The sequence below is a fragment of the Pelobates fuscus genome, chromosome 7, assembly GCF_036172605.1.
Source record: "Pelobates fuscus isolate aPelFus1 chromosome 7, aPelFus1.pri, whole genome shotgun sequence".
NCBI classification, from domain to species: domain Eukaryota; kingdom Metazoa; phylum Chordata; class Amphibia; order Anura; family Pelobatidae; genus Pelobates; species Pelobates fuscus.
In genome coordinates, this window is record NC_086323.1 from 70,326,588 (window position 1) to 70,341,316 (window position 14,729).

General features: G+C 36.6%; 1 protein-coding gene across 3 annotated transcripts in view; it reads left to right on the forward strand.

Annotated features, from left to right (window-relative positions):
• CCDC18 (coiled-coil domain containing 18) overlaps window positions 1-14,729 on the forward strand; it is a 37,235-nt gene that overhangs the window by 224 nt on the left and 22,282 nt on the right. For all 3 annotated transcript variants that reach the window (XR_010084085.1, XM_063428404.1, XM_063428403.1), the window contains exons 2-11: window positions 1,031-1,140; window positions 2,422-2,584; window positions 3,275-3,445; window positions 3,793-3,902; window positions 5,125-5,253; window positions 6,244-6,340; window positions 7,224-7,345; window positions 8,635-8,908; window positions 11,267-11,337; window positions 11,436-11,569. Coding sequence is in view for 2 of the 3 variants with exons in the window: in XM_063428404.1 (XP_063284474.1) it covers window positions 1,031-1,140; window positions 2,422-2,584; window positions 3,275-3,445; window positions 3,793-3,902; window positions 5,125-5,253; window positions 6,244-6,340; window positions 7,224-7,345; window positions 8,635-8,908; window positions 11,267-11,337; window positions 11,436-11,569 (1,381 nt within the window). In the remaining variant the exon portion in view is untranslated. The remainder of the gene's footprint in view (window positions 1-1,030; window positions 1,141-2,421; window positions 2,585-3,274; window positions 3,446-3,792; window positions 3,903-5,124; window positions 5,254-6,243; window positions 6,341-7,223; window positions 7,346-8,634; window positions 8,909-11,266; window positions 11,338-11,435; window positions 11,570-14,729) is intronic.

Sequence of the window (14,729 nt, forward strand, 5' to 3'; positions counted from 1 at the left end):
TGATTATAATCAGGGCAGGATCCTGCTCATACTGCCAAGCATTGACCTGGGAAATATAACAGCATTCATGTTATTCCATTATTATTAATTATTATTAATTTAACGGGATCATATAAATTATGTCATATGTTCCCTATCAAACCATGGCAGCAGTCAGTTCCATAAACTCATTATTCTGATTAAGACCAGGGCAGATTCCTGTTAGTGTTTGCATTGTTTGATCAGGAAATTCTAATTGCAAATTTCAGACAAAACAAAATAATCTGTTGTGAGTTCTCCACACTTCCTGGTCAATATATTATTATTATTTATATAGCGCCATCAGATTCCGTAGCGCTGTACAAAGGGTGCACAGTAATATAATTTCCAGCAGGACACAAGGAATGCTTCTCCCAGCCCATGAAGTAATATAATGCCAAGTCATTTACTTCATTCCTGCTAGGAGAAGTATTATCTCTGTCCACCTGTGGGCATGTTTGTTACACCCAATATGTATTCATGGGCACATATTGTGTGGCAGGTGGCTTGGATTCTGGTTCCCTGCTGGTCCAGTGGGTCTGCAAATCTGCCTCCTGGTGGCCCAGTCTGCTTGTCTGCACCTTATGTGGGGGGCAGGCCAGTGTGAATGCTCCCTTTTTTGTCTGTGACTATGAGGGAGCTTCTGCAGTCACCTGCACTAACTGAAGGTGCAGACTTGCAGCTCCTTTGCTATTGTGAGTGAACGCAGGGATGGTGACGAGATATTTAGATCTTCCCACAGGCCTATGCAGCTTTAAGGGATCACTGCAGAGCCAGGACTTTAATGGTTGCAATGGCTCTGCTTTCTATTTCCTTTGGGGGGAAAAAACTGATTTATTTTTCAGTCGTCAAAAGTCATGTTAACACATATCTGGGGTATTGTGCATACCCTGAATGTAGTGTATACTCAATTCCAATAGTGAATGTGTTCGTTTTAATATGTATTCATATAATGCAATGGCTAGAATTCTATTGTAATAAATATTTATTTATTTATTGTTATTTTATATAGATGCCCACTTCACAAATGGAACCAAATTTCTCAACGCATCAAAATCAGAAACCAGGATCATTAACTAAAACTGTTCAGACACTAAAGACCATTGCAGATCAGTTCTCTAGGTATGTTTTACATCTTCACTGTCAAGCTTAAGGAAAACTAAATGGATTATACATCCATTCAATAAATAAACCCCTTATAAAGGGACTCTGCAATAAATAAAAATATTTTTGTTTGCTAAAAATGTAATCAATACATCGTGTAAGCCAAATGGTTGTTTAACCCCTTAAGGACACATGACATGTGTGACATGTCATGATTCCTTTTTATTCCAGAAGTTTGGTCCTTAAGGGGTTAATGTATAAATTTGCAGAAAATTTTAAAAATAATATATCAAACATGTGTGTCAACAGTTGTCTGTAAGGTATGTCCACAAAAGAGCAGCTCCTGCCCTTTTTTATCTGTATCAAAATAATTTCCAACAATGCAACAGTTTCTGCTACAATAATATGTATTATTCCAGCAACAGATCAGTTCATGTTTTTTTCCAATCTCTTTTTTTTTATTCTTTTATTGAGGCGTGTGTGAATAAGCATAGCATGGGTATAATCAGGAGTACTATAGCTGAAATCAGCACAAAGGAAGAAACTCCTAGAGAAATCTACCTCATTTTTAAATGATATATAAACATGGGAAAATCAAACTAGGTATACATATCTATTCAATAATAGAGTAATAAAAGCCAGAAGCATGGTATATATAGACTGATTGCAGAAAGATTATAGCATTGCTAGGAAGATCATAGTAGAACAGGAACATGCCAGAGATGTAACCACTGGAGTTAGTCCTATCACCATATCGCAGCACCAAAGAAAATAAAATCAAAGAATTTCAACAGAAGGAGAAATAATTAAATGCATAACATGAGTGAGACGAAAATGACATCTGCCAATATCAGATCGGGGTTGAATTCAGTTAGCGAGTCAGTTGCTAGGTCAGCCAACTCCAGAAAGTGTCAAAGCTATGGAAGTCTATATACATTTTAGTAGAGCAGTACTTCAATGGGACACCGCTCAATCTACAGGCCTGTTCAAGGGCCAGCATCAGTTCACCACAAACTCAGTTTATCTCGGAGACCAAGTCTTTTCCCCAGTGGGGGTAGCCGGAGGATCTCGTGGTAATCGGCTCTTTCAGCGGGTGATCTTCTGTCCGTGTGGACAATGCAAAGATGCCATACCTCTAATGGCGTTGCCTAAAGGGAGCCCTCCCATCTTCAACAGCGCTCCTCTCTTCTCACCTTCCTATTCTTTTGCAAGCTATGTTATTTTCATTGGCTGTAATCTGTATATCAATTGGATTCATTCATCATTTATTGCTTAGATAACTTTTTCTGTATTTTCCAGGGTTAGTTCCTGTGAGCATTCATTAGACAGGGCTCCATTGGGGCTTACTCTAGAGGATCTAGAACAGCCAAGTTGTTCCAATCCAATACTGAATATGTCAAATACCAGGAATAAGATCCATGCATCCACTGGAGGAGACTCTTTAAGGAGAATCAGAGATCAGGTATATATGTCCGCTACCCAACAGAAAAATGTCACTGTTCATTATCTCATGTTCTTTTCTGCTCAGTTATCTGGTGGTCCTGACATGATGTCAAGAATGCCAACCTGCTGTCCCCTGGTCTGTAGCCATAAGTGCCCTGCAAGGGGCCTTCGTGCCATTTGTGATGGAAACGGGAGTCCTGTTACAAGTTGGAAACCACCAATTAGTACACAACCAATTTTATGCCCGACAGTATCTATACAATAGTTCATCAGACTGCTTGTTGATTAACATAATGCTTAAATAAATGAGGAAAATATACTCTTCTCAAGTGTTTTTGGTTTGCAGAAAACTTGTAGCATCTGCTGATTCTCATTTTCTCAACCAGTCCTATTCTGTGTATATCACATAAACCCTTAGCTCACCCAAGTGTATATATTATATATTTTAGCTTTTGCAAATACTTTAATGATGAAAACATTCATTGAAAATATTTGGGATGCACATAGCAGCAATATCACACATATTTTTTATTTATTTATATTTTTTTAAATATGTGATGCTATTTCCACAAGCATGTGCGGTGTGTGGCTGTAACTATACCTGTACACGTCATTTAGCTATTAGTTATTACACAATATTAAATTGCTTTTTCAAAAGTATTTTGTAACTTATTTTTCATTAATGTGATTTTCTGTTACTTATGTCCAGACCTTCTCCTCTCAAGCTGTGTCCTTCATTAACACTGAAGAAGAAAACAGCCAGTTAAGGTTGAAATTGAATACTCTCAGGGAGCAAAATGCTTCCTTGTCATCCAAGAACCACTCTCTAACAGAGAAACTAGAGTCGGTGCAAGTAAAGCTGTTCAAGTCAAAATCACAAGTATGTATGTTTTCATGAAACATTGAAACCATGTAACAATATAGTAACATCTGCCAGTCCCACATATTTTTATTGCCGCTCTCTGAATTTCAAAAAGCCTATTCTAAAGTCCGAATATCTGTTTTTCTGACCCCTATTAAATCAGTCAAGCAAAGATTTGCATAAACATTCAATAAACGATTTGCAAAGCTTTAAATGTATCTGATTTAAAAATCATTGTAAGCTATTTATACAATCTCACCTATGGGTAGTTTACTAATTATTTAGTTGTTATATGCTTGCTCTTTATTTTATGATTATTTTCCTAATTTATTTTGAAAGTATAAAGGCTTTTTCTGTGATTTTAGGTACACTTTTTTGAGACTTCCCTCGGAACCTTCAAATCTCGAATAGTTCAACTTGAGGAGCACATTGTGAGTTTGGAAGCCAAAGCCGAGGCTCATGAGAAAGCATTAAGGTGATTATATATCTTGAAAAATATATATATATCTTGAAAAAAGTAGAAATAAGATCGTTAACGTGCTTTTAAGATGCAGAGTGATTGTACTGTGGAGTAAGTTTTTCAAGCTGCCAGAGGGTCCCAACAATGTAACAAGATAAACTCTTTTTTTTCTAGAATGTAACCATTGTTTCAAAAAAGCAAGTCACTGTTCATATTAAAATAGTTTGTTTATTTGGAAATTCATTAAAGGGACACTATAGTCACCAGAACAACTACAGCTTAATGTAGGTGTTCTGATGAGTATAATCATTATATGCAGGCATGTTCATGCAAACACTGGCTATTCAGAGAATGGCCACTGGAGGTGCTTCCTGGCTCAGTGCTGCACAGTAGGCAGCAGTGCCGTTCAGCGTCTCCACGCTCCGCATGGGAGTGCTGAATGTTTCTCAGAGATGCATTGATTCAATGCATCTCTATGAGGAGGTGCTGATTGGCCAAAACTGCCTTTTGCCCCGCCCTCTTGCTGTTTTTAGCCAATCCAATGCTTTCCCGATTGGCTAAATATCGACAATTCTGTTTAAGTCACCAAGGGGGCGCAGCCAGTCCAGACGGACCCCCGCGGTGCTGGAAATAAGGTAAGTTTTGATTCCTTTTAAGAGGGCCAGGTGGGGACAAGCCACCTAAGTGGTGGATTTTGCACTATAAGGTCAGGAATAAATGTTTGTGTTCCTGACCCTATAGTGTGCCTTTAAAATACTTTAGACTACAGCATAATGCAAGCAGGCAAAAAGGAAATAAATCTATTTAAAGATATTACATAACGCACTCGGGAGATGGATATGATGACGGTTTTATTTTTGCCATAAAGAACAAACTGTCCGGAATATATCACCAAGATGCTGAGTACATTATTAAAAAAACAAAAAACATTTCCATGATTTCATCAAGTGACAGTCAATAATATTCATACAATGTCATCTGTCTTTACTAATAATGTAAAGTAAACATTTAATTGACAAAGTGTATGGATTACCAGACTATCTTCAGGTAGATATGCACATTTTTATTTATATGTTATGCTTGCAAACTGGCTACAAAACATATAGATTAAAAAAGAAACAGAAACATACCCAATGATCCCTGTGTGTACATAGTCTAGCATAATGTGTTTTTATGTCACAATGTTTGCTTTATTTAGTGTAATAATTGTTTGTATGTTTTTACATTTCTGTTGCAGAAAAACAGAAGATCAGCTACAACAAAACCATCATACGCTGTCTGAAAAAGAGAGTATTTTGCACAGTTTCAGAGAAGAGCTAAAGAAGGTGAAGGTGGAGCTTTATGAATCAAACAAGCAGTGTAAAAGGTGAAAGATTATAAACTTGATATTTACTGGCTAAATAGTTTTCTAGTTTATTGCCGTAATATAGAGCAGGACTAGACAGGCTTGGGCACTCCAGATGTTGTGGACTACAGCATTTTGGGTCTAAGGGCAATATGGGAGGTGTAGTTCACAACAGCTATGGAAGGCTGCCTACTGCTGATCTTTAGGCTATAGACATAAGCCTGAAACATTATTCACTGGGACATTCTGGATTTGAGCCCTTTTTTTCTTTTTTGTAGATAATGCATGGATATTAACATACATAAATAAGTAAATAAAAAGGTTGAACACACACATTCTCGTTATTAGAAATCCTTTAACATTGGGGGAAACGTGTTGAAAATTTAGACCGGGAACAGTCCCTGGCACTAAATGACCACCAAAACAAATAAATTACACGTTGTGTAGCTTCACACTATGAATACTATTTACAACACAATCAGTATTTATATCTTCTGCATTTTATATATTACAATGGATACAAAAGCACTTATAAATATTTGATTACCAAAACCTTTGCAAATACTTTCCTCTATGTCCATCAAGTGGTATTGGACCAAACCCCATATGCAGACGTACTCAAGATGTCTGTATATGGCTTTGAACAACTTGTGCTTTGCAAGGCCATCTCTGACTATTGACAGTCACTGGAATTAATGTGGAAATAATTAGTCTCTCTTAAGTTGAATACACATGTCCGTCTGGTTGGACATCTTTTTCTTTTTTTTTTTTTTGTTCTTTTCCTACTCATCTGTCATACAGTCTCCCCATTAAACTAAATAAGGGGCTATACAAATACTTATGGAAGGGGTGTAAGTGTTTATGGTGTTTGTAGTGCCCCTGTAATATAAGCATTTGCTGGAGGTTTCAGTTTTACATTCAATGGATAAATGTACATACCATCCTGATGCTAATATAGTCATCCATTTATTTTTAAAATATTTTTATTGCATTGTTTTTTTTTGTCTTTAGAGCTGAAACCCAGAGGAATGCTGCACTGCTTAATGCCGAAGAATTAACAAGAGCTTTTCAACAGTACAAAGCAAATGTAGCTAAGAAACTGGAAAAGGTATAATAATGGGATTTAGCTAAGGCTGGCCGTTACCTGGTGTGCTTGGTGCCCATGCTTATCCACCGCAGTGTAAAGATGCTTCAGACTTCAAAAGTGGCCAAAGTGAATAGAAGCACTTAATATCAATTCATTCTTGCAAACCCCAAAGAGGAAGACCCACCTACAACAAGGAATATTTAATGTAATACACCTTTTTATTTAGGTGAATTTAATAATAGTTTTTGATTTGGCATTCAGCATTGAATGACATTGACAAATCCAACAAACATAAAGAACAAACCATCTACTCTAAGAAATGATACCATTTATTAGTCTATGAAACTTTCGGACTACAGTATAGATTGCATAAATTGTTACTGGTTTTGACTTTACATGTATCCTGAAAACCAGTGAACTGGCCGCCCCTTCCTCCTGCCTCCAAATCTGACCAAGTTTTATTAGAGGCTGAAATGGATGCTGTAAGCTGGAGTACACCTAATTTATTTTAATATATAGTGATAGTCGAATACTCCAGTCACTTTACAGACCACGGTGTATGGAAAAGAACAGCTTAGCAGCCAGAACAATTCAGTGTAGCAGTGTTTGTATAGGGCTAATGTAGTATATGATACAGTCAGTCTGAGCTCTGCAGATAATTCCATTGTTAGAATTCAGCAATCACAGGATTATTGACAAAAGTGTTATATGTCAGTTCAGTGTAAATTTTCAAAGCATCGGAAAGAATAGCTGAATTAGAAAAAAAAAATGTATTTTCAGTCTGGCTATTTTTGCTTAAAATTTGAAATTCACTCTAATTCTCAGAAGTGCATAAACACGTGATGTATTTAGAGTTGAATATGTTTACAATAGCATTTTAAGGAACTCATTCCATTTTCACTAGGTTAAAGACGAAGAAGAGTTGCTCAACAAAAACTTTACAAACTGTGAACAACAGAGGAAAAGTCTGCAGGAAAGATGTGGAACGCTGGAGAAAGATCTAGAGAGCACGAAGGAGCACTTAAGGTTTAAACCAATGCGCTTTAAAGATGCTTGTTCATCAAAATGTGAACATCGTGGAAGGGAACCTGGAAGTTTTTTATTGTTTTTTGAGGATAGCAAACCATTTGCAGCCAACAAGCCACTATTACAAACACACAATTTATGTAGGTTTTACTTTTCCAATGATGCTTCTGCATCATGGATCTAAAGTGGACGTGTCATGGCTCCTTTTTTTAGAGTACAGCATTGAGGTCTATAGAGGGTCCAGTGAGACCGCGGAATCCTCCATAGACAGAGACAATTCCATGCAGATGTCCCTGGAGACAGCTTAGGGATTGATACTTCTCGAAGGCGGTAGCTCTGCCCAATGTCTAGAAGTGTCAAATTAAATTCAGTGAAAGGGACACTTTAGTCACCTGAACAACTTTAGCTTAATGAAGCAGTTTTGGTGTATAGAACATGCCCCTGCAGCCTTACTGCTCAATCCTCTGCCATTTAGGAGTTAAATCCCTTTGTTTATGAACCCTATTCACACCTCCTTGCATGTGACTTGCACAGCCTTCCATAAACACTTCCTGTAAAGAGAGCCCTATTTAGGCCTTATTTAAAGCAAGTTCTATTTAATTAAGATTTTCTTATCCCCTGCTATGTTAATATCTTGCTAGACCTTGCAAGAGCCTCCTGTATGTGATTAAAGTTCAATTTAGAGATTGAGATACAATTATTTAAGGTAAATTACTTCTGTTTGAAAGTGAAACCATTTTTTTTCCATGCAGACTCTGTCAATCATAGCCAGGGGAGGTGTGGCTAGGGCTGCATAAACAGAAACAAAGTGATTTAACTCCTAAATGGCAGTGATTTGAGCAGTGAAATTGCAGGGGAATGATCTATACACTAAAACTGCGTATTTTTTTTATAAAGATTTTGCAGGTGGAGTAACAGTGCCGCGTTAATAGTTTTTCACTAAGGTGTGAATTGTTGGGATTTCACACTGAATTTTAAATCTTATCATTGCTGTCTTAGAGATTTTTTCTAAATAGGATGATTTTGCCTACAGTTGCAAATTCAGTTTGCTTTTTACATAAAATTCATGGCCATTTACACTTCTGGAGAATAACCCCAAATATTTCAACAAGCTGAAAATCCAGAATTAGAGATTTAATGAGTTGGTTTTTTTTTACTCTGATTTTTCTAAAGCTGTACGTAGCCATCTTATTGGAAAAGCTTTATCAGTGTCTAGTGCTTCCGATTTTTCATCTTTAGTGTTATCATGTGATTGCACTCGCTGCATCTGATTTCAATTTATTCCTCAGGGTCTTACAGTTAGAAAAGGGTATTGGACAAGGACGACCGGCTTGTGGACAAACAAACAACACAGAACTTATTTCTCTGCTGACTCATTCCAACCAAAGAATTCTCAGGCTAGAAAACGAGCTTGAAATGAAAGAAAAACTTATAAAGGAACAAATTGGTTTCCTGCAAGAAAACAAAGAATTGAAGGATCGTCTTGCTCAACAATCCAGACGGAATGAAATGAAAATTTCTGGATCTGAGATTGGTAGCACGGAATGTGTTCCACGGTTACTGGTAAAGCATCGTGTTCATCGTGTCACATCTTTTGTTTGTGTAGATTTTAACTAGAATTTAGGAAACGTAATATTAGGGATAAGTGGATGTTCAAGCTTTTAGTCGGAAAGATTTCTTAATGGACATTATAAGTCCCTCTATACATTATAGGGATGTTGTAAGGGACAATATCCTCAATTTTTCCCCTGATCTATTTGTTATAGCTGCAATCGTTTGCTTATGTAACTGCAAATATATTTCCACTATCTCATTCTGTCCTAAACATAACATACCTTTTGACTTGTACATGATCTTGTTTGATCTGCGCGTGTGTGGCTTGTGACCGGTTACTAGTACAAAGTTTCTCATAATGTTCTATGGAGAGTTTGGACAATAGTTTTGTGTATGCTAAACTATACGGCAAAAAAAACAGACGGAAGTGCAAAATCGTATATAACTAACAAAATAAAAGCATATACTTAACTTGCTGGAAATTGTAGTGATAGATTCCCTGTTAAAATCCGTCTTTGACAACCAACATGTGTAAATGTACAAAACCAGACAGAGTTTCGGCTATTCCTAAAAACTAGTGTAATATTACGAGACTTGAAACCGCTGTCTGTATAATAATTGCACTCACAAAATGTCTGTAGCTAGTAAGCCTCAAAGACTCTCCGGAGTTACCTGGGGGGCAACTAATACTCATCCTCTGTATCCATGAAAATAAGTACTTTAATTTGTGGAAAAACATTTAATGAAGCTACTCAACAAGTCAATGAAAGCTGCACTGTAAAATGTACTTCCAGTTCAAATGCTGTAATTGTAAAGATAAAGTATTGTCCATGCTTTTGTATTGGTCAGTCACCGTGTATATCTATCCATCTATCTCTCCAATTTTTTTTGTAATTTTTCTGTCAGCGAGCATTGCCTTCCACACATTGAGTCGCCATGCAGAAAAATCACACACATTTTCTCAGAGACCTTTAAGTTCAGTATTAACAATATTAAAATACACTTGGCAAAAAACAAACAAACCCTAATTAAATTCTTCCCAGTGTTTTAAAGGGTTTCCATCAACAAAAGTAATCGCTCTAGCCCAGTTCAATTAATGAGTTTGCATTTCTCTAGATCTAAGTTAATGAGTGCATAGTTCTCTTACTGTAAATATATCTAGTTTAACGAGTATCGTTAGCCGGGTTGTGCTATAATTACATTGAGCATCTTGCCAGGTTAGAGGGTATTCAGTTAATCCACAGGCGCCAGTCTTCGAGATAATTATTCAAGGTATCTGATGGTATGCTGGGAAATGATATATGTAGGTCGCCATAATTAAATTTTTGTTGATTTGAAAAAGCCGTGCCTTGGCGTGGTTTGTTCTGATGCGATCAATATTTGATTTCGTAATATGTCAGTTACTGACATTTTTAATCGCATTATAGAGAGTCTCAACTCAAATCATAACTTTTCTTTTAATTCTGAACAAAACTTTAAAATGCATAAGTAATACATGCTGAAAATTGCTCAAGTCCATCAAGTTTACATTTTTTACATATCTGTTTTACTGCACTTGGTCGTCCCCCACCCCCCAAAAAAGCAAAAAATCTAATTTGAAGTGATAAATACATAAATTCTCCTTGACTCCAAATTGGCAGTCAGATTTCTGCATGGACCAACCAGCTTTTACCACACCTATTTACTCAAAGAAAAAACAAAAGGCAAAATTTAAAAATTAAACATTGAGGAACAAGAAAGTCGTTTGTGATATGTAGATACTTGACCTATTTTATGTGCTGCACAGGTTCGTATCAAACACCTTCAATGGAAAAAAAAATGTAGTTGTTATAGGATACAAGATACATTGTTTGTAATGTTTGTTTAGTTTTATAATAATTCCACATGTTTAATTGTTCTTACTGTAAAGAATCCTATCCTCTACCATAGGCGAAATCTCAATTTTTCAAGTCTTAATAGCTGACCTGTTGTCTTTTGTACAGTCCTTTTAAGTTATCGTTTTCTAGCTTATATTTATAACTTGGGTTTAGTCCTTTGTGACATGTTTGACCATTTTTTTAAGTATCCAAGATTTTTTTAAGGATCCGCGCTGTTTGTTTTTGATATGATTAAGCTAAAATATCACATCCTCATTATGCACAAATTTCTTTTCAAACTACTGGGTGATCAAAGTAGTGAATCTATCAATGAGTCCATTCTAATTCTTTCTTTGCATTAGTGGGAATAATCCCTACTTTAGATTCAAAACTTAATGGGGTGATGGCAGATTCTAAGTTATACTGATGGATTCCTAGGGACCTTTAATTCTATTCCTGCATCCCTGCATGCCTTGTTTTGACTTCTGTTTTTGTGCAACTTTTGTTTTAGACTACATCTAAGCACCCAGTTGAAGAAATCCCTGAGCCTGGTGCTAACAAACATCTCATTGCAGACTTAAGGTACTTTATAATTCAAACTTAAAATATTCGATGTGATTTTTATTTTATTTATTTTTTTAGGTGCCCTGTTTTGACTTATCTTTTTATGATTTATGTAGGGCTCAGTTATTGGTGAAAGAATCCGAAAATCGAGAACTTCAGGACAGACTTCTCAGTTGTGATGCCTGCAAAGAAAGAGGTGGTTTGCAACTATTGGATGCAGAGCCAGTGAGATTAGCCTCCCAGCAATCAGGTGTGTGTTTATGATTGCAATAATATACAATGGGCTATTTAACTGTAAATACAATAGTACAATGCATTGGAGAATTGAGAGGTCATTCATTCTCTGTAAGGCCAGCAGGGAAGAGTACCTTGAATGTTTCCAAGTTGATGCAAAGTAGGTAATCTATACACGTTTTAAAGAACATTAAAATACATAAATATCTGTATTTTGATTGGCTCAAATTTGGACACATAATGGGAAGCAAACATTGGAAAATACAGAGACAGGTTAACATACTACCAGGTAGTTTACTGATATCCATCAGGATTCTACTGTTTAATGTAAGTTAACTTGTACGAATTGTACAGCTCTTTTAGTTTTAGGCTGGGTTTGTTACTTTGGTGCACCAAATCTATTTCTCACATTTGGAATATGTTGGGGTTCTCTAGAGATTATGCATTTTTTAGTTTTTGGTTGAATTTCTGTAAGAAATGCTTGTGAAGGAAGTAGTTAATTTTTTTATTAATAACGACTGTGCATACATTTCTAATACTTTTTAGTGTCTATTCTGGCATACCCATGCTAGGGGTGTCAGCAACCTTTAGAGGGTACCTGACATGACAATGCAAATTAATCTTGAAGGATGGAGAATCACATTTCATCTTTACATTGCACTAACACAAAAAAAAAACCCACAAAAGTGATTAACCCCTTAAGGACACATGACATGTGTGACATGTCATGGTTCCCTTTTATTCCAGAAGTTTGGTCCTTAAGGGGTTAAAAGGCACTCACAAACTATGTGCAGAAAACAATGTGAGCAGCAAAAACAGAAAAAAATGACTGTGTCCCCTTCACCAGTCAAAAATACATAGACAGAAAAAGGAGGTGCATTTGTGAATTAATAATCAAAACCTGTTTCCATATCTTAAAAAAATAGCATAAATGTAAAAGAAGATAATAAACCATTAATAGTGCAATATGTATATAAAAATGCCAAAAGGGCAATAAGCAGTTAACGTCTGAAACCCTAACCCTACGATATATGGCATACCTCGTAAGCTCACATATATATATATATCTCATCAGAGAATGTGATTAGTAATAGGGATCGACCGATATTGATTTTTGAGAGCAGACACCAATAATCTGTGAACTTTCAGGCCGATAGCCGATAACTTACCGATACCGATATTCTGTACATTTACCATTTTGAAAAATGAAACCATTTCTACACAAATCTACTGTTAACTGAACATGTTTATTTAATTTATTTATTTTGTGCAAATCTTTTTTTATTAAATGGTAAATGCACAAAATATACATGCCAGTCAGATTTTCTTATGTGTTCAAGAATAATTAGTATTCCTCTCACCTCCCTTCCCTGTCCCTTAGCGTTCCTCTCCTGCCTTAGTGTTTCTCTCCCTCCCTCTCCCTTAGTGTCCCCTTCCTCCTCTTAGTGATGCTCTTCCCCTCCCTGGTGTGTCTCATTACCTCTTGTAGCGTGGCCGAGCGGACTGCGGTACAGGAGCTTCAGTTTCCTGTACCCGGCCAGACTGACTCACTGAGAGCACTTCCTGTCAGTCCGGCCATGCACAGGAAACTGAAACTCCTGTACTGCGGTCCGCCCGGCTGGACCATGCTACACTGAGTGACTGGTAGGGGGGAGCCCTGTGCGCTTTCTTCCTGCCGGTCACTCGATTGTTGCGCCCCCATAGCCAGTGAGCCAGCCACTGCCGCCTCTCACATTATCAGCAATATCTGTATCAATAGTGGCCGATAGCGATATTTGCCAAAATCAGGAATATTGGCCGAACCGATAATTCGGTCTAATTTGTAGTATAAAGATAGAATGTGTAATATGGAAATCAATATACAAAAAAAGCATGTTAGAAACATTAAAAATATAAACAGAGATGTGTAACAAATAAATTAAACAATGTATGTAGAACATAAGTATCCTTTGGAATTAATCTCTTCTGAGCTTTTATGTAGAAGGTTTGATTGGTTTATTTCTTTCTTTTACATAAATGTTTTTTTGGTTTTTTTTTCCAAGATCTGGACACAGGTTATGATAAAAGTACATTTTCAAGCACACCTGTTTGTGTATTTCATTGTGCTAGCAAATGTCTAGATTTCTCTAAAATCAGAGGTAAAAAAAGAAAAACCCTCCTCTGTCAGTTCAGTCTGTACCAGCCGGCACAGAGATAAGACGGTTGTTATCTTCAAATCTGTTACCAGGAAAACTCTCCTCTGGGCATCTCTCCTGCTTGAATTTAGTCTAAGTGAAAGCAATGCCTGCAAGGGTAAGTAAGAGCATCAGACTCTGTGTAAGAGCAGCACCAGCATGCAGATAGGAGAGAAACACCCAGCATGCTTTAGACAGGCAATCAGAGAATGGAGAGAAAACATGTAAGTTTTATTTACACAAAGCCTACATAAAGTGTTGAATACTTTTAACCTGTTATGGGAAGCAAATCTGTGCTTTCCAGACAGAGTATATTCAGGAGAGGTGTGTCTACAGCAGGAGACGTAGGTATTGGAAATAATTAAAATATGAGATTTTAACAATGTTAAGGGAAGAACCAATTAATTGTACAATATAGTTTAAGCCAAATGTGTAGAAAGCTGCAAACATACATATGTTTTGACTGCTTCACTTAAAGTCCTCTTTGGTCAAAAGTACCCCTTAAGCAACCAAAGTCCATGCCGATAGCTAAAAGTTAATGTGTTTACACATCCTGACACCCTGTGCATGTTTGGGCATCTCACAAATACTCCCAAATTCAGTTTTAGCCAATCTATGTATGTATGGTCTTCAGTTGGATTAGTGGTACCTATGTTCAGAATGGACATTTTTAAAGATGGGTGCCCCCATAGAGCTTGAGTGAGTGCTGAAAAGAAGTATTGACTTATATGTTTCCATTATTAAACAATACACACAGAGGCTGTAATGCACGCAATAATTTTATTTTTGATTATAAAGAAGATGACCGTTTCCCTTTAGGGTGATGAGATACTATGTAGAGCTGTTCAGCAGATATGCTCTGAGATATTATTATTATTATTATTATTGGTATTTATATAGTGCCAACTTATTCCACAGCGATTTACAATCAACGCCTAGAAAGGGCAGCTGTCATGGAAAATTATCACAGTGATGTCATTTTAAGCCACATTGCAGCAAATA